At 52.8% G+C, this 19,545-nt stretch overlaps 2 protein-coding genes across 3 annotated transcripts in view; one reads left to right on the plus strand and one right to left on the minus strand.

The window, feature by feature from the left end:
* The first annotated feature begins 73 nt into the window (after positions 1 to 73).
* Positions 74 to 4,857, plus strand: SLC38A8 (solute carrier family 38 member 8). Of its 2 annotated transcripts, XM_080551924.1 has the most exons (10): positions 74 to 1,231; positions 1,698 to 1,896; positions 2,036 to 2,180; positions 2,327 to 2,431; positions 2,646 to 2,703; positions 2,857 to 2,971; positions 3,098 to 3,245; positions 3,339 to 3,538; positions 3,652 to 3,703; positions 4,719 to 4,857. In XM_080551924.1, exons 1-10 carry the CDS (start codon positions 1,055 to 1,057, stop codon positions 4,813 to 4,815), a joined length of 1,296 nt encoding a protein of 431 aa, XP_080408050.1. In that variant the 5' UTR covers positions 74 to 1,054; the 3' UTR covers positions 4,816 to 4,857. The 2 variants fall into 2 exon arrangements, with proteins under 2 accessions (XP_080408050.1, XP_080408049.1); XM_080551923.1 differs by lacking the exon at positions 74 to 1,231 and adding an exon at positions 4,231 to 4,280 and having other exon boundaries at positions 1,557 to 1,896; positions 2,646 to 3,245; positions 4,719 to 4,739.
* A 17-nt stretch (positions 4,858 to 4,874) lies between these two features.
* The window catches only part of NECAB2 (N-terminal EF-hand calcium binding protein 2), a 59,210-nt gene continuing 44,539 nt past the window's right edge, over positions 4,875 to 19,545 (minus strand). Inside the window, exons 5-13 of the mRNA XM_080551925.1 lie at positions 17,566 to 17,663; positions 8,122 to 8,258; positions 7,048 to 7,166; positions 6,848 to 6,927; positions 6,292 to 6,348; positions 6,066 to 6,178; positions 5,783 to 5,860; positions 5,558 to 5,649; positions 4,875 to 5,423 (exon numbers count right to left, since the gene is read on the minus strand). Coding sequence (XP_080408051.1) covers positions 5,395 to 5,423; positions 5,558 to 5,649; positions 5,783 to 5,860; positions 6,066 to 6,178; positions 6,292 to 6,348; positions 6,848 to 6,927; positions 7,048 to 7,166; positions 8,122 to 8,258; positions 17,566 to 17,663 — 803 coding nt within the window. The 3' untranslated portion in view covers positions 4,875 to 5,394. The remainder of the gene's footprint in view (positions 5,424 to 5,557; positions 5,650 to 5,782; positions 5,861 to 6,065; positions 6,179 to 6,291; positions 6,349 to 6,847; positions 6,928 to 7,047; positions 7,167 to 8,121; positions 8,259 to 17,565; positions 17,664 to 19,545) is intronic.

Raw genomic sequence — 19,545 nt, forward strand, 5'->3', positions numbered from 1 at the left:
TAGTAGAGAAAACTTTCATGTGTCTACTTCTCCCCCCATATCTTTATCCTTAAAAGAAATGTTCACCAGGGGAAATGGGGACTTGGACAATCCACAGTAAGGACCGTCTATTTGTACCTTTGACTGTCTTCAAACAAAGGTAACTGCAGAAAATACATCAACAGCCCTTCTTCCACCAAAAAAGGGGGAGGGGATGAGCTATAGGGCTCAGCAGTGGGTAAAGCAGCCAGCCCACAGGGACTTGCAGCCTGGGGGCTGAACACCCCAGTAAATGGGAGAGAGGTAGAAAAATGCCAGTGAGGAACACCCAAAGCCCACAGGGAAGCACCGTAACATGACCTTTGATTTGTAGCTCTCTTGGAGGGAGCCTAGAAAGTTTTGGTGCCTCTGCTCTGGCCAGTGCTAATGAGGAGTCTCAATCCTCTCGTCAGCGCTAATGAGAGATGACAGCCCTAGTGCGGCCTTGAAACCAGAGTCAACTTGTATCAAAGCGCCATTCCGAATTAAGAGCCTTTCCCAGTGGCTGGTATTTTACAGCCCAGTGGCCAATTTCTAAATCAGAGGCCAATTATTCCCAAAGCCTTTGGTGTGCAGCTAATGAAGGCCTGGGAGGGCCCTTTTAAATGGTTATAAGCCCCGCAGGCAGCAGAGATGTAATGGAGGTGGCAGGCACAATTAGCCATCCCTAATTCCTCCGAGCAGCTGATTAAAGTCTCTTTATCCGCCTTACTGAGATCAGAAGGGCACATATTTGGGAAATCAAAAATGCATTAGGGGCTGTCAGCTGGGGCCGGGGGCCCTGTGCGTTGAGCCCATGGTTGCTGACATGAGCCGGTCCCAGGGTATCATTTGTGTGGAGCCACGACATGTTCCCCCCTCCCCACAGGGGACGGGCCCCTTGCCCCCAGGTCCCCAGCTTTGGGGTGATGCCCATTCAGCCCTTGGGTGGGCTCAGGGGGCTCCAATGGTGCCTCCCATGGGGGTGGGGACCACCAGAGGGGGACGTGCTCCCTGACCACAGCTCCACTCCAGTCTCCTGCCGGGCCACTGGGAGATGGAGGGGGGTGAGGGGCGGCCACTGCTGGGACCACCAAGTGCAGGCAGTGCCGGACTCTCCTCCGCTGGCGCTGTCTTCATCATGCTCAAGTCGGCGCTGGGCGCTGGGCTGCTCAGCTTCCCCTGGGCGTTCAGCAAGGCCGGGGGGGCTGTGCCTGCCATCCTGGTGGAGCTGGTAAGGGGGGAACAGGGTGCCCAAGGGGCAGGGATGGGGATGGGGAGGTTGAAGTGGTGGCAGAGCATCCCCAGGCATCCCCTGGCTCTGCTCTGGTCTTGGCAGCGGTTTCCCAAAAAGGAGCTGAGGCTGTGGTTGAATTGGGGACGGAGGGTGCAGGGGCTTTACCTTTCGTGCGGCATTTGGCACCGGGGCTCCAGGACCCTTCCCAGTGCAAGACACGCAGAGCCCATGTCCTGACTGATGCTAAAACCAGCCAGGACAAAGGCTGCAAAAATTGCCTTTAACATCCTTTAGACTTTAAGCTGACTTTTACCTCAACCCAAATCTAAACCCAGAAGCTTGCATAGAAGTGTTTTTCCCCCTTCCTTTTCCCTGGGGCCACCACAAAGAGGACCTGGTGGGCTGAGCCAGTGTCCCCCAGCGGAGGGGACAGGGTGCAGCTGGCCGGCTCCTGTCCCCGCAGGGCTCGCTGGTGTTCCTGGTGAGCGGGCTGGCGGTGCTGGGCTACGCGGCGGCGCTCAGCGCCCAGCCCACCTACCAGGGGGTCGTGCGGGCGGTGTGCGGGCCAGCAGCGGGAAAGCTCTGCGAGCTCTGCTTCCTCCTCAACCTCTTCATGATCTCCGTGGCCCTCCTCAGGGTGGTGGGCGACCAGCTGGAGAAACGTGAGTGTCCCCGGTGCGGAGGGTGAGGGGACGTGGGTCCCCCAGGGAGGTGATGCTCCTGGCCTGGTGGGGTGCTTTTTTTTTTTTTTTTTTTGGGGGGGGGGGGGGTATCTCTGACTGTCTGTCACCCACCACGCAGTGTGTGACTCCCTGTACCCTGACGGCACGCTGAGCGGGGGCCCCCCCTGGTACGCGGACCAGCGCTTCACCCTCCCAGCTCTCTGTGTCCTGGTCATCTTCCCACTCTCCGTCCCCAGGGAGATCGGCTTCCAGAAGTACTCCAGGTACCCCCGTGGTCACTCTGTGTCAGCCCCAAGCCGTGGTGGGAGCCAGGCTTGTCCTGGCCACCGGTGTCCCCTTGGGATCTATGTGACCCCCCGCCCCCGTCCCCTGTCCGCCCACTCACGGCCCCCACCCCATGTCCTGGCAGCATCCTGGGCACGCTGTCCGCCTGCTACCTCACCCTGGTCATCGTCCTCAAGTACCACCTGCAGGAAGGGAGCCTCAGCTCGCCCCGGCCTCCCCGCCCCCCCAGGTAAGGCCAGCGCTGTGTGCCCTGTGGTGGCACAGGGGCAGGGTGCAGGGGGTGAGGTGGGGACAGCCCAGGATGAGGGGGTGGCAGCCTCCAGCCCAAAAATCGTGTGGCGGGAGGTCCCTGCAGTGACATCTGTGCTTCACAGGTCCCCTCGGCCACCGGGGGCCTCGTGGCCTTTGCTCTTCCTCTCCCCCTTCCCTTTCTAATGTCGCAGGGCCTCCTCCTGGGCCTCCATGTTCAGCGTCATCCCCACCATCTGCTTCGGCTTCCAGGTACGTCCCCCATGCCGTGGCCATCCCCACCTGGAGGCACTGAGGGGAAGGGGCCCCGAGGTGGCTGCGGGCAGGAGACGAGGCCCTGGGGCCACGGTCGTGGGCTCTGGGCTGGAGGAGGAGGGCAGGTGGCCAGCGTTGTCCCCCTTGCAGTGCCACGAGGCCTGCGTGGCCATCTACAGCAGCATGCGCAACCAGAGCTTCTCCCACTGGGTCGCTGTCTCCGTGCTCTCCATGCTCATCTGCCTCCTCATCTACTCCCTCACGGGTAACGCTGGAACCTCCTGTCCCCTCCTTTCCCTGTGGGATTTTGGGGGGGGGAGGGGGCCTCCTCCCCGTCACTATCCCCTGTCCCCTCCCTGGGGACAGCCCGTTTTCACCTCCGCACCTGCAGGGCTGTATGGCTACCTCACCTTCGGCGAGGCCGTGGCACCTGATGTCCTGATGTCCTACCCGGGGAACGACCCCATTGTCATCGTCGCCCGCCTGCTCTTCGGTGTCTCCATCGTCACCATCTACCCCATCGTGGTGCTGCTGGGCAGGTGAGGGGGCACCACAGCAGCGTCCTTGTCCTGTTCCTCCCCCTCCCAAAATCCAGGTGTCCCCCCCCGTCCCTGAGCCGTCCCCGCCAGCAGGTCGGTGATGCGGGACCTGTGGGCACACCCCAAGCGCGGGGCGGCCCCGCTGGCTGACGGCCCCGAGCGGCGGAGCCGGGTGGCACTGACCATCTCGTGGATGGCTGCCACGCTCGCCATCGCCTTGTTCGTCCCCGACATCGGCAAGGTCATCGAGCTCATCGGCGGCATCAGTGCATTCTTCATCTTCATCTTCCCAGGCAGGAGAAGGAGGCGGGGAGGGAGGAGGGGGGGCGGGCTGTGGGGTTAATTTTGGACCTGTTCCTTGGGGTTTGGTGCCCGTGGTGGTGCTGAGTATCCGCGCTGGTGGCAGGGCTGTGCCTGGTGTGCATGACAGGGAGCCAACGCATCGGGCCACGCAAAAAGTGAGTGTGTGAGGGCACCGGGTCCCCAGGGGGATACGTGGGGAGCCCTGTGAGGTGGAGAGGGATTTTGGGGCATGGTGGGGGCTGCAAAGAATGGGATGCTGTGGCATGAGGGGGTGGACGTGGATGGGGGCGTGAGGAGGGATGCAAACAGGTATCGAGGCTCTACTCAGGTACCATGTCCCAGGGCTGTGCTCAGTATCAGGGATGTCCCAGGGATGTGTCCACGTCCCCTATCTCAGGGATGTGCCCAGGTCCCAGTTCCCAGGGATGTGCCCAGGTCCCAGTTCCCAGGGATGTGCTCAGGTCCCATGTCCCAGGGTTGTGCCCAGGCTCTGGGGAGGTGCCCGAGTACCAGGACCCTTCCCAGGTGGGGTGGCTGTGAGGGAAGGAAGGAGGGGACCATGGGGCTGTGACCGTAGAGCCTTGGGATTTGGAGGTGGGGGGACTGGGTGCCTTTGGGTTCTTGGTGTCCATCACTGGGGAGGTGTGTCCCCATCGTTGTGCCTGGCCGGTGTCTGGGACAGTTTGGGGAGGTGCTGGTGACCCCGCGATGGAGCAGCAGTGTGGTTTGGGGGTGAGTGACACATCTGGGGGACTCGAGGGGGCATTGGGGGGGGGGGGGGATGGGATAGAGTAATGGGGAATTGAGGACACAGTCCCATAGGTAGGAGGGACGGGGGTGGCAGAAGGGGAAGGGGTGTCGGGGGGGGACACCGATTCTGGGGTGAGCAGGAACAGCCATGGGGCTGTGCCCCAGTGGCAGGGCAGGGGGGATGATGGCAGTTGGGGGGGGGGGGGGTACAACATGCCATGAGGGAGGGGTGGCTGCCAGGCTTTTTACTGGGCACCTTGTGTCATTGTCACAGGGGCTGGAAGGGGTCCCCCAGACCATGCCCAGGAGCACCACGGAGGAGGCTGGCACCCCACAGAGGACACGTTTCCCCCCCCCCCGCCCCCCCCCAGTGAGGGCTGTGTACCACCGGGTCCCCCCCCCAAACTTGTGTCCCCGCAGGGCCGCTCTCGTTGCCTGGGGCATCCTCTCGGTGCTGGGGGGCACCTTCGTGTGCGGGCAGAGCGCTGCCCTGGCCGTGATGGGGCTGCTGCATTGAGGGGCCGTGTCCCTCCCCCAGAACACCGACCCCGGACATGGCCACACGACCACTGGCTCCCATCACGGTTTTATTCGGTATCATTGTCTCCATTGCTCTACTGTTAATAAACACTTGGGTGAGGAAGGGACCTGGTGAGCCCCACCCCCTCCCCCCCTCCCCCCCCCCCCCCCCCCCCCGGGCAGCCCATGGGGTCGGGCAGGGTGTACACAGACAGATGGACAGACAGGCACGCACGGACCCCCCAAGATTTCCATCCCTGCCAGCCCACAGCCCCGCTCCCTCCCCTGTAGACCCCATCAGGGCCCTACAGGGACCCCAACATCCATTTTTGGGGGGGGGGGGTCAACACCCCCATACCCACCCCATCCTCATCATGCCCCCACCCCCTTGGAGAGGTGCCCCCAGGGATGGGGTACCCAGGGGTGGGATGCTGGGGAGTTTTTTTTTTTTTTTTGGGGGGGGAGGGAGGGGGTCACAGCAGGTTCCTTCAGCACAGGCAGGTGACACTCACACCTCCCACCCTCCCTGGGCTGTCAGGAGGGGGGGGGGGGGGGCACGGCCAGGCCCTCGGCGCTGTCACTCTCGGCTCAGGGTGCACCAGGCAGCTGCAGGGGAATGTCACTCGATGTCACCTCCCCGCCCCGCTGTCCCCACCCCACCCTGACGGACAACCCAGCCCCGTGACGGGTGCTGGCTGTCCCAAGGGGGCACCCCGGGGGAGGGGGTGCCCATGTCGTACCTGGCACGGCCACGCTGGAGATGGCCTCGGGCTGGCTCAGGGTGTCCACCTTGACGTGCTGGAAGCCCTTGCAGGTGGCACTCTGCAGGTGCCTGCGGCCGGGTGGGGGGTGGCAGCCCCAAATCACCCTCCTGACCCTGGCCCCCTCCCTGCCAGCCATCCCGCACACCCTCAGCCAGATTTCCCACCCATCCCCAAGGACATCGCCTCCCCACCCCATCCTACCTCTTCCAGTCCTCCTCAGTCTCCCAGAACTCGTAGACGATGAAGGTGACCCCGTCGGGCAGCTTGACTGCGGTGACACTGGTGGTGGTGGTGGGGAGAGGGGGGTGAGCCCCTTGGGGGGGGAGCTGCACTGGGGGCACCCCATAGACCCCCATAGGGCACCCCCAGCCCTTGTCCTCTGTGGGGTGGCCCCAGCAGCCCAGCTCCTGGCACCCAAGCCTCCTGGTGACCGCCCCCCCCTCCCGCAGCCCTGTCCCCAGATATTCCCCCATGGGGCACCCACTGGAAGCAGTCCCTCTCCCCGGCCACGCTCTTCAGATACTGCTTCAGGGAGCTGCAGAACTCGCCCAGGTGCTTGTGCGACACTGTCATCTCGTCCCGCACCAGGAGGAGGTACTGGAGAGGGGGCAGAGGGCATGTGAGACCCGACACACACGGTGACCCCCCTCCGTTCCCATGCAGGGACACCCCGGGGGTGATGGTGAGGGCCAGCATGGCCACACACTCACCGTGCACGCCGTGCTCTCACTGTCCGACAGCCGCTGGTGCAGGTCGAACCAGAGGGTCTGGAAAAAAAAAAAAGGGAGGGAGAAAGGAAAGGGAGGCTGGGGAGCCATGTCCCTCCGAATCTGGGGACTGAGCCACCACCTGCCCTGATGGCATCAGAAGCTTGGGGCAGCCCCAGCCTGGTGCTGGTGGCATCGGAGACACCGGGAGTGAAAGCCAGCATCCAGGGAGATGCGGAATGATGGAGATCTTGGTGAGGCTTTGGTGCCAGGCTCCGTGGTCTTGGTAGCCCCATGTTGGCCCCAAATTGCCCACACTGTGTTTTCTCCCTGGTACATCACCACCATGCTCTCCTCCTGCCCTGCAAACCTTTGCAAACCACAAGGATTTTGGAAACATCTCCAGCACCTAGATATCTCTCTGTCAGTCCCTAGACGGAGTAAGGCTGCTTCTGCAGGAGGCTTTGCATTCCTCATAGGTTTATTTCTTGCTTAAGTAAGGCTCACGGCATCCCTCACTGCCACCACTGCACTGGTGTAGGTATGCAGAACCCCTCACCTTGTCCTCCAGCCTGCCGATGAGTGCGGCCAGCCTGCTGATCTGCCCCTCCAACCCGTCCTCCTTGGGGTCAGAGGGACCTGTGGGGACATATAGGAAAAAACACAACGAGAGGCACTCGTGGGAGCCTGGCCAGGAGCTGGGAACGTGCCAGGGAGGCTCTGGGCTGCTGGAGAGGATGGGACAGGTCCCCTGCTTACCAGTCTGGCTGCCTTTCCCGCGGTCCCTGGGCACCACGCGGGCAGGGCGTGCATAGCTGGGCACGGGGCTGTCGTACCAGGGCTCCACCAGCGCGTGGCCAGCCTGGCCGTGGTAGTGCCTGCAGAGAGCAGAGCATCTCAGTGCTAAGGGCTGCTTCTCCTCTCCCTTTTCTTGCCCTCGGTGGGCAGGAGCCACCCCTCATGGTGAAGGTGCTGTGGGCCCTGCAGTGACCCCAGTGGGCAGCGAGCAGCCCCCGTCAGCAGGTGGGAATTGGGCAGGGGCAAGCGGTCGCTGCCTTTTAATCCCAATTTAATGAGGAATCAGCTCTGATGTTGTGTTTTACAGCCCTCTATTTCTCTGCTTTTCAGGCCACCTTTTTGTATTCATGTTGATACATGAAATAATATTTTTGTAGGGTTCTTTTTTTCTATTATCACCATGAGAAAACAGCTACAATACTGTTCATTGTGAGCTGGGCCCACACACCAGCACATAACAGAGAGGGAAGCCTTTCATGAGCTCTGCCTGAAGCTGGGCTCGTTTCCTCCTTGGCATTCCCGGCGAGCTCCTGCCTTCCCCGTTCTCCCCATGCACTCGCAGACCGGTGGGAGCCTTCCAAAATGGAGCGAAGGAGCTGATGATGTGGGTGGGGGGCACCCGGTGGGAAGTCACCCAGGCACCTGGGGCTTTGTGGTTTTAGATATGGTCAGAGGCAGATTCGCTTTGCGAGCATCCGAGTGTCCTGAAATGGTTTCCATGGCAACCTGTCCTTGTTCCAGCACGCTGGGGACACGGGTGACACTGTGACACCACCGCAGCTGCGCTGAGGCTTGGGCATTGCTGCAGAGACCCCCTGCGCTGTAGCCCTGGCAGCACTTCAGAAAATAAACCTCGGAGCCAGCTATGTTGAAGCCATCTCCTCCACCTTCCCCGGGCTCCCTGCAGTGCTGGGATGCAGGGATGGGGACAGGGATGGGGACATAACATCCACACAAGCCATGCAATAGCATCCCCCTTCCCCTTGCAGTGGGGTCAGCCTTGAAGCAGACGGTAAGGAAGAAGGCTCTGAGGACCTGGCGGGGTTGGTCTGCTCATCGATGGCATCCACGGCGCTCTCCACCGAGCTGAGCAGCGACTGGGTCTGGTTGGCCGTCTCCTTCAGCAGGAAGCGGGTGACAAACTGGTCCACATTACTGCCGCTCTCATAGACCTGCGGGTGGGGACAGCGTGGTGAAAGCCAGTGCCAGGCCCTGGGTCCCGTGGTAATTGCTGATAAATTAACCCAAGCGAGGTAAGCGAGGTTAGCTTTACTCCATCCCTACTCCAAACGGAGTTTGACCTCACCTTGATCAGCCTCAAAGAAGTTTTCAAAGAGGTTTGTCCCCATCGGGTTGAATGAGCAGGTTACTTTACTGTATTTTTGTGTGTAGAAGCTCCTGAGGTAATACAAACCACTCTCGAGAGAGGAAATAATTAAAAATAATGCTTTACCAGCAGAACTGATCTTCTTAAAGCACTCGGGCCCTCTTCCCCAGGACAACCTTGCTGCTCCTTTGCCCATGGCATGTCCGGCTCCTTCTACTTCCCATGAGCCACCAGCACAACCAGACCAGCACTGGCACAACCAGACCCACACCAGTCCAACCAGACCAACACTAGCACAACCAGATCAACTCCAACCCAATCAGTCCAACACCAGACCAACCAGACCAACACCAGTCCAACACCAGTCCAATCAGACCAATACCAGCACAAACAGAGCAACACCAACACAACCAGACTGACACCACTCCAACCAGAGCAAAAACCAGTCCAACCAGTCCAACACCACCCTAACCAGTCCCACACCAGTCCAACTGGGCTTACCCCAGCCCAACTGGTAACACCAGTTCAACACCACCTTGTCCAACAGTCCAGCACCAACTTGGTCTGGTTTGGGACCAGCAAGGACGTGGTGTGAGCACATTCACTGAACATTTTGGGTGGGGGAACACGTCTGCATTCCCAAATATGCCTGACTATCTAGACGATCTCCCGCTGGTTGCACTTTTGCTAAGGAGCGGGTATTACACCGATAAATCTCCTTGGCAAAGGCGTATAATTGCATTTGGGATCTGAACCCATTTCTTCAGCGCTTCCCCCTCGCTGCTTGCCTCCCCAGGGCCCCGTGCACCGGAGCCTGCACAAAACTGAGGCGTAAATACATTAATCAGGTGCTGGAACAGGCTCAGCTGTAATTACAGGCAGGTTTTGATTAAGCCCTGGCTCTCACCCCTGCTCTGATTGCTGGTGCCAGGGCATCAGCAGAGCAGCGATGAGCCCCACTGCGGCGTTATCCAGCATGTTAGATGAGGTTGGGAGGGAATCGATGAAATGAACGGGGTCACGTGCTACTGTTTGCCTCCCATTCTCTGCTGCTCTCCAGGACTCCATCACCTGCCTCCTACCAACGTCTGCACACAATTTCTGATCAGCCCAGGCATACGAGCCTGCTCCTTTTGGAAAATAAAGTGTATTTATGAAGAGGCAGACTATGCATGCATTTTTGTTCTCTGCCCTGGGACATCAGGTGAACTTTATTGTCCAGTGTAGAAGCACAAAAGTAATGCTCAGTTCTTATTGGGACATAAATCGTCTTGCTGCAGGGTTTTTATAGGGTTCGCTTGTGGTAGTGTTCATCCCAAAAAGCCTCTCACTCCTCTCCTATAATTCTGTGTGATGCTATGTGATGCTGCTGCTCCCCATGGCACAGGCACAAGCAGGAACGAAAGGGGCTTTTGTGAGGCTGGCCATGAGAGCTGGCAGGCTCCAGCTCAGGGTCCTAACTTATTTTTATATTATTTTTTTATTTTGACCACTTTCAGGCAGCCCATGGATACAGGCAAGCCATCAGGTTAAAACCACGGAGCTTGGAAAAGGCGATGCTTGATGCTGATATAAACGGCTGATTACAGAGCTATTAAAATCCCCATGCACTGAAAGTCACTCCAAGATTACTTTCTCGAACTGTGTTTTTGAAAACCTGATATATAATTATAAAGCTCCAGTTACTGCCTGTAAAAAAAACAGCCTAAATCCTTCAGTCGGTGCTGTATTGCCTCCTTCCAGCCTGCCCTGATACAAGGAGTAAAGGGCTCAGAAAGCAGAGCTGGAAGGTCTTGATGAGAGCTCGCACCTGGTCATGTGCACAAATCTGCACAAATTCCCTCACCACCATCCTCGTTTCCTCCCCAAAAATCAATCCATCCCCTCAGATAACATCTCAGTGCTTTTCATTGTTGTTTTTTTTGTTGTTGTTGTTTTGGTTTGGTTTGGTTTTTTTAAGGTCACCACACCTGCAAGCAGGAGCATCAGATGGGTCCGAGCCCAATAGCTCTGCAATGAAAATAAATGATTTTTTTCCTCCCCATTTAACTAAGTGTGGCTGTTTGCCAGCCAGCCCGTGACGTTTGCACTCAGGAGCAGCATCAGAAACGTGTGTGCTCAGATGCTTTTCAGCAATCCCCCAGGCCCTGCTGCAGCAAATGTCTCCTTTGGCGTTGCAAAAACAAGTCATTAAGAGGACCAGCTCCAGAGGAATCCTTCCCATGCTCTTATTAAAACATTTGTCAGCCTGTCCTAGGGAGATTTAATGAGGTTTGGTCTTATTAATTCCACCCCAAAGAGATATTTTCTCCTTGTTTTGCTTGAGAAGTTAAAATATTTATGGGGATAATATAATAATTGCTGCTCATTGAAGTCGCTCTGTGACAGCAGACCTTGGAGGGGTGTATCTCGAAAGGCTTCCCTTTTTCATCCAGCTAGTTCATTAGTTCAACACTAGAAAGACTTTGACACCGCAGCTGCTACCCTGCCACAGAGCATTTCACTAGCAAGCCTGGTTTGATCACACTAATTAACCAAAAAAAAAAATCTGTGTTTGTATTAGAGGAGTGAATTTAAGAATCAAAAGACTTCCAGGAGCTCTGCTTCGTGTGTTGATGGGTGTGCCACAGGTTTCGGTGTCTCCTGAGACTCACCATTAAAGCACATTTCCTCAGGAGCTTAATATTCAGGTTAAAGAAAACACTTTGCCATGCTTTGCCGGTGGAAACCGAGGCTGTGACAGGTGCTGGCGCCTAAAAGCGGGCTCTCGTCACTGCGCTCTTGTGAGTACCAAATGACTGAAAAAGGAGATTTTTTCAATGGTGATCAGCATCTCGGAGCTTCTCCGCTGGCATTTTTAAAGGTCACTATTCAGCTCATTAGGACTACAGGACGTGAGATATAAATGAGGACGGGCCACCCGCAGCCCCGGCAGTGCCCACTTCCACCCCCTCAACACTTTACGGTTCAGGCATGTGTTGCAGTGTTGCCTCGGAGGGGCTGATTCAAATCCCTTGCTCATAATTGCCTGTTTTCTTCCGAGAGATATTTCCTTACAATTAGAATAGCACCCAGACCTTCCCCTTGCTCCTTCCCCGCTCCACACTCTTAAATCCCTCCAGAAGCGGAGGCCCACAACTGATTGCCTGGCACGCAATCAGCAGCCGAAACCTGAGGAGAACAGGCACTTAAATATTTGATAAATGAGAGCATTACCATATGAAAGACCCTCAGCCTTCCCGAAATGGTTTGAAAAAAAAAAAAAAAACACACAAATGAGGCACCTGTTCGGATAAAAAGAAGAACTAAGGCGCCACATGGATTTTAAAAATCTTTCATTATACATTCCTCCTCTATAAATCCCATCAAATGTTGCTCGGGACTGCTTTCAAACTGCACAAGTCTCTCTCCTCAGCTGCATTTCGGGGCCACCACAGCAGTCTGGGAGGGCAGGGGACCCCCAGGTGGAGGCAGGACCCCCATGAGGACAGCTTGGGGTCAGCCCTTCCTGACCCACATTTGCTTTATCTGGTCCCCAAGTCCTCCTGCAGTGCCCTTCCCAGGCAAATTATTGCAGGACTTCTTTCTCATGCTGGAAAATCTTCCTGCATGCAGCATGTCCCCCTCAGTCCATGGGGTATGGAAAACTGGCATTTTTTATGCCCTGTCCACTTGGTAGGCAAGGAACAGACTCAGAAAGCAAAATGTGGCCTCCCACTCCTGAACGCCCTGACTATAGTTAGCGTTTGTCTTCACACAAGTCCCTAATTAGCATTATTTTCTAACCAAAAGACAGTCAATTAATATAGGCTTTATTTCATATTTTTTTTTTTCCTGAGGAAAGTGCAGCTTCTGTTTTCCAAGCAGGACGTACTCGCACGGCCCCGCAGATGGAGGGATGAGGGGTGGACGGGCTCCAGCTGCTGAAGGCTCAGCCTGGCTGTGCCAACCCATTCCTGCCGACTTGTCTTTCCCTTCCAAGCTGCTCTAAGCTCCATAATCCCTTCCATTTAACGCCAGGAGCAACAGCCTTGAGCTGGGAGGGGAGGGAAGGAGAAGACCCGACCCTACAGGAGGTCTTCAGGAGCTGGAGAAGAGCACCGCGAGCAGGATCTCCAGGGAAGCTGCTCTTCCCTCTCACAGCAAGAGGGGGGGGACATGAATTTTGCAGCGACAGACTGGCAGAAGAGCAGTGAATAAACATCTCTGTCTAAAAATAAGCTCCAAGAGAGACCTTCTCGGGCTGTGCCTCCCTGCTGTGCTCCTGGCAGCCCGGCTGGATGTCACGCTCAGCCCCACGGGGCTGGCGACGAAACTTTTTAGGTTATTCCTGAAAAAATACAGTCGTGTGACTTTTACAGAAATCCACGTCAGTTATTGGCCTTGCTATAAAAATTGATATTGAAATCTTTCTGTATTTCTGACTAAAAATGTTTTACGTGGACAGATGACTTTGGGCTTTTTTCAGCCCAAACCGTTCACCAGCTGTCATTGCCGGGCTGTGTTTTACACAGAACCTAAACCCAGGATTTGGCTAACATACAGCAACGGGGAAACCATCCTGTTCACCCCCTGAGAAACTACACGGGGTGAAACCTCTTCAGAAATGAGGGTGTGAGGGAAAAGATCGTTTTAAGGGGTGTCATCACTGAAAAAAAAAGAGCATGTGACAGCCCCACTCAGCAGTGTTACCCAGCGGGCAGCTGCTCGGCTTTTCCACCTCCTTTCCACCCGTTTATCTCATTACCCTCACCTTTACCACCTGCTACAGAAAGCAATAGGGGTGAGCCAGGACAGCCGCTGAGCACTGTTTCTTTTCTAGGTATTGAACTCAATTTGTGAGGCAGAAGGAGGCATTAATTAGGGCTATGAGCCTGCTAGCTTTGGAGATGGGCCTTAGAGGAGGAGGTGAGAAAAACTTCTCTGTCCTAGGTGGAAGGCTGCTGGAGAGCCTCTGTCTGCCGACAGACTGGTGGAAATCGGGCGAATGCTACTACTTCTTTAACAAGGAAAATGAAGAGTGGAAAGTTTCATTTCTTGCAGAATTACAATAAATACCACGCTGATAAATCGCAGCAATTGGGGCTGGACACAGAATGCATTGCATTTGAATAAATTAACATAATTTAATCTAAGTCCTGTTGGCCAGTCTGTCAACTTTGCAATCTGCTGTTGATGAATGTTATCTGCTAGATAAAGCAGAGGTGAGAAATTGCTGTGGGAGGGGCACCAGGGCAGCAAATACAATGCAGAGGTAGAGAGGAGCGAGCCTGGAAGGCATCGTTCCTCTGGACCACCTAGGTTGATGAGCACATCTCTTCGAGCACTGCTCCTGAACTTATTGACTGCATCCAACACACAGCATAAAGACCTGTCCAAGGAAAAGCTGCCCAAAAGAAGTGGGGAAACACCACCGTGACCTTCAAAAGTGGAAATATCCAGCAGAAAGGCAGCAGGGTTTGGCACGGGATGGGTGCTGTGCTGACACGTCCTAAGGCAGGGGCAAGAAGGGCGCAATAATTTAACTTATAAATAATGTTTGGAAACCTCTTCACCCTCACATACATATATACCTGAGGTCCCTATAGCTGCTGGAGCATCGTCAGCTGGTACTGCAGCCAGCATGCTCAGAGCAGCTTCAGTTTTCCCTTCATGATTCACAAATTCTCCCATCTAAATAGGGATTCTTGTGGGAAAAGGTGTTTGCAGCTCGTTTGGGTACAATGCCTGTCCACAAAACATGTGCCACCCTGAGAAGAGAGGTGTGTGACGTATCAATGCTTGGCCGTATTTCCAGCCCCCAGTGCATTAAATCACCCCAGCTCCAGTCCTGTGCCTCATCCCACACCAAATCACCTCCTCCCTGGTCGCACTGGTTTTCTTATTTACCGACTGCACGATGAAATGTTCACCGGGGGTTATATGAGAACATATCCTGCCACCGGCTTTTTTTAGGCACAGAAAGTTCATTTCCCTTCTTTCCAATTTAACTGTATTTTGCACAGTCATTTGAAGGCAGCACGGGCAGTGCTGTATTGGAAAATAATTACGATGACAGATTTTGTTTTGTCATATGAGACCTTCCACCACCGAATCTAATTACTGCTGATACTTTATGAGCTCCTCCAGCATGAGATAATTGCTGCTTTTTCTTTTTATGAACAAGAAATAATCAGTTGTCTTTTAAGGTGAGAAATACAAACAGCAATTAAATGCCACGGTTATCCGGCCCCTCCGGAGAGCACAAGGCACCTCTCATCAGAAAGGCAACACAAAAGGCAGCCAGGTTTCATTTATCATTTGCAAAGTACTTTTTTTTTTTTAAACAGGGAGAGAGAGGAAGTGAATAAGGACCATTCCCAAAAGATCAGTCATTTTCTTCAGCTGAAGAAATGTTTATTTTCATTTGGAGGAGCGGGAGCATGTTGTACCAGCTCCATCCCTCTACAGCACCAACCTGGAGATTGCCTGACAGCACAGCGGGGATTTACAGCTGGAATTTGCTGGTCCTCAGGCTCTAAGAGCTGAGAAACCACATATCTACAGTAATAAACCTGCATGCTGAGTTGCATGCGGTCACCACCCACACACAAGCACCTCTTGGGCATAGCTCCAGCAGGCATCTGCTGCTTGCAGGGGTCGGGCTGCACGCTTGTGAAAGAGTTACCCTGCGAAGTTTGCAACTAAAGGGCTTTAGAGGGAGGTGGGGGCTGTTAAAAAGTCCCTACAGTCTTGAATGTTTCTATAAATAAGCCTCCAGAATCAAGGTGATGTATGTAATTAAAGTTGTCAGGATGCAGTGATGCTGCCTGGAAGTCTATCTGATCTGAATACTGAAGGTGAGTTTCACTACCACCTAAAAGAGCTTATTTTCCTTTTATTTTCCTTTTATTTTTATTTTTCTTCAGTTCTTTCTTTGAACAAAGCACCTGTTTTCTAAATAATTCATTGATAAACTTTGTACCACTTTGTTCACAAAACCACAGCAGGGGCTGATCCTTTCGGTGAAATCCGTATTTGCCAGTTCCTTTTTCTGAAGGGTTCTCGCTCCATTTGCTTCCTTGCCAAAAGCCTGCTGGGCGGTGAGGAACAGCAGAGCTCATGGCTTGATTAACTAAAGGTGATGAGGAGGTGCGGGGGCAGCACTCCTCTCCCCTGGCTTTAGACATTGAGAAGTGAGAAGACTGCATCTGAGAGTAGCATCCTTCAGAGCCACAGGAGGAGAACTCCTCCAAGGAGGCTTCACGCCAGCCTCAAGTGGGTCAGAGACCTCCCCATTTCTCTCTCCCAATCTACAAGACCATGATGGGGATGACCGGCTCAGGTTTAGGCAGATAACTTCCAAACACCACAAATTAAGGCAGATGAATCCTGCCACAAGTTACTGAGTCAAGGAGGGAGAAGGATGAATCTTATGAAGGCAGTGGACTGGGATTATGAATAAGGTTCTGCTACAGATCTCTTAAGCAAGTTGATACACTTATGCTCAGATCCTAATTTATAAAGAGGGGATGAGACATCCACCTGTTGGAAAAGGCTGGGAAGAATTAGTCATATATATTAAACTCATTCAAAAATGATGGTGGAAAGCATCATGAATTACTGAGATGTCTATTAGCATGTTAACATGTGTTTAAAATAGTGTATCAGATCCGACTGCCAGAAAATTTGCTAATAATGAATATAAATGATGCATGAGCAGAGTTAGCAACTTAATTAGGAAAAAAAAAGGGGGGGGGAACTGTTAAAGCTGTACTCTTTCTCTCTCTCTTTTTTTTTTTTTTTTTAAATTTTCTCATGATGTCTGATAAAAAATCACAAATATTTCGGACAGATCAGTGCTTGGTCAAAAACTTTTGCCTTCAGTTTATTATAGGAAGACATTAACAAATGGAATACAGATCTTCCTTTCCTATTCTGCCCCCCACACAAATATTCAAATGGATGGATTTCAATAAAGCAAAGAAATCAGATTCTTTACTCCGAATGAGAAACAGCAAATTTTTCTCCCCTCTGGTTATTAACTCCTAAAACTTCTTATCATTACCACATCTTTAAAGTGGAGCAATCTGAGTTTTTCCTTGAGCTTCAAAGATAAATGGAAGGGAGATTTCAATCTGGATTGCTTGGAGGAAGCCTGGAATTGAATCTGGAAGCACTGAATGGTGCTTGGAAAAAGCAAATCCTCGTCACTTGGCTCAATTCTCAGTGCGCTGAATTACCACTCATCAGTGAAGAGGAAGGCTGCTTGTCTCTGGTGGTGGCACTAATGAATGATGCAAATATGCTTGGGAGTGGAAGGAGGGGAAGAACTAATGATTCTGAGGCAGCAAAATATAACTGATACATCCCAGTTATTTTATTAAATGATAGGGAAAGCACAGGAAAATTGTTTCAAAGAATGGGGGCTCCATAAATACGTTTCTCCTTGGGGTAAGACACCAAATGAATGGTTCGCTTCTCAGTGGGGATGTTTATTTGGCACAGCAGCTCAGATAAACAAACTTCAATATGCTTCTTGGTGTGTGCTGTTTTCTAGTAGTCCATTATTTACAGTATCATTAAGGTATTTGGTGGCTTTTTTATGAAGCCATGGCGATCAGAGTGTACACGTCATTTTGTCTCTGGTTTTGTGCTTGCATGTACAAGCAGCCCTTTTTCTTTAACCCCTGGTCCTTCAAACATACAGCCTTCTAGTTTCTAAGTTATTCACATAACATGAACATTACATGTATTTATATATGAGTATCTGAACAACCTTATTTCTGGAACTCAGGATGCCTCCTAACCCAGAAGCTCTACTTAATGGCAGCTTTATAATCCCTGACACAGCCAAGACCATTTTCCAGGCTTAGGAAGGGTGCTGAGATCCTCCAGAGCTCTGCCACAACGCCTCTCTGCCACCATCTGCTGCACGTGCACTTTGCACCTTGCTTTCACAATCTGGCCAAGACTCTCAAGACTTTTCCCACAGTTAATGCAAAATTTCTACCGTCATCGTGTTTCTGCAATGATCTACTTACCATGGAAATGCAACCGCACAAGGAGACTGCTGAACAGGCTGAAGACATCTGGATTTATTTGCTCTGTTAGCGTAATATTTACACTGACTGCTCTGAGCCCATGGGGCATGAGGCAGAGTTAGGACTCACCCGCTTGGTGTAGTCCATCGCCTTCAGGATGGAGAGGTTCAGGGTCTCCAGTGAGGCCAAGACATCTTCATAGTCTCCCATATGATCAGCAAAATAGTCTGGGGAAATGAAGAGGGACATGACGAGAATGGCTGATGTAACAACACTTCATGTCTGTGTGGCATGGCAGTCTTTATTGATGGAAGGGGAAATCAAAGACTGATTTCAGGCCAAATATCAGCCAGATTCACCACAGCTCAGCCTCTAGCCTTACGTCTTTCCCCACATCCTCCCCCGTGTGTGTCTTAGCGCACAACCACAGGCTGCACGGTGTGTCCCCATGCAGGCAGTGGCTCCACCACCCATTTTAGCCCTGGCGTGGTTTTGTGGGCAAGCTAGGGTGCCAAAACCCAACATCTGTGATGGAAATAGTGAGCAGTGAAGCACAGCAGCGGGGTGTGCAATAAGCTGGCAGCGTGGCTGCCAAGTTAACCACTTCTGGTGTGATTGACACAAGTACTGCTAAAAGCTGTTCCTTAGAAGCCACTAGAGCTGCTCCTTGGCACCCAGACTGAAGACTCAGACTGAGGTGACATCTCTCCTGAAGGCAACAAGAAATAAACTGCAGAAAATGATCCCACTAATTAGGTTCTCTTGGCTTAATTAGCAGTGCCTATAGCTATTTGCAGCCCTAGAACATATCCGAGGGGAAGGAGATTTTGGCAGAGACAGGAATGTCACAACTTGACTGACAGCAGCTGTTTGCTGTTCCTCTACAAGCCAAACAGCTCATTCTCACTGCAGTGTGTTTATTTTTGTTGTTCCTCTTATTAGTAGTTTACTTGGGAAAAAAAATAAATAGATCTTAGAGGCAGAGGAAAACCTTTCCAAAAGTCCTGAAATAAAAAGCTGTGCCCATACATTTTAGGAGAAATGATGTTCTGTTGGCAGGGCGCGGCTCTTGAGACCACCACCACTGTGGGAGAAGGGTGTCGACTTTTTCAACCTTCCAATATGCAATTATACAGCTTTAGCTTTATTTATTGGCACGAACATCTGAAGTCAGATCTTTCCATCTTCCACCTTGTTGCTCATGGCTCCTACCCATCCGTGGGCAGCGAGGAGACCCCAGTTCCTCAGCCCACCTCTCCCCAGCAAAGCCCACCAGGAGCCAAGGTGCTTCTCCCCTTCCCAAAGCCCAGTTCAGGTTGCTGGTCAACTTGTTGCACCCAATATCAGTGTATTTTATTTAAATTGGAGGGTGTCATGTACAATTTGGTAACGCCACTTGTGTTTTCTAGGCACGTTCAGTTCTGCAAGCTGCCCTGTGACCAAGGAGCTCTGTTGGGGTAAGGAGCTACACAACTCACAGACAAATCCGAGAGAGAGCCCACAGCTTCCATTGTTGCCAAAATGAGGTATTATACTTAAAATAATTCTTAGAAGAATAGCAAGTGAATCAGAAATGGCAGGCAATGGCCCCTGAGCAATCCCTGTGGGAAACGACCCCCTTCCAATGGAGGTGTGGGACAAAATGTTATTACAGGTTTTCTTTTCAGTCTTTAATTTGTGAACCGTGGGAGGTGCACCAGAGATGCTCTGTGCATTTGGCAGCCTGCTGTGAAACGCAGAGGTTTGCCTAAAGATAAACACCTTATTGCTGCTACGAAGGGACTCTGGTTTATTGAAGTTTAGAATGGAGCTGGAAGCTGTGACATTGCCAGAAATGAAACCTATCTTGTTATTGAGTGCGATCCAGGTGCTGTGCTCAGCTCTGACCCCATTCGTGCTGCAAGAAAGCGAAGGGAAGCATTCCCAACTTTCCTGCTGAATAAGGGAGGTGGCAGAGGCAGTGCTGAGTCCCAATTTCTCCATTATTTGCAACTCTCACACAAAAACATATTTATTTTTTAAACTTCTGGTCCAGACTAAGAAGCTGTTTATCCCACTGAGACAGGAGTTGATACTGCTTTTTAAGAGTTTTCAAGCATCCTTCCAAAA

This window comes from Anser brachyrhynchus (assembly GCF_964034855.1).
Source record: "Anser brachyrhynchus genome assembly, chromosome: 12".
Classification (NCBI taxonomy): domain Eukaryota; kingdom Metazoa; phylum Chordata; class Aves; order Anseriformes; family Anatidae; genus Anser; species Anser brachyrhynchus.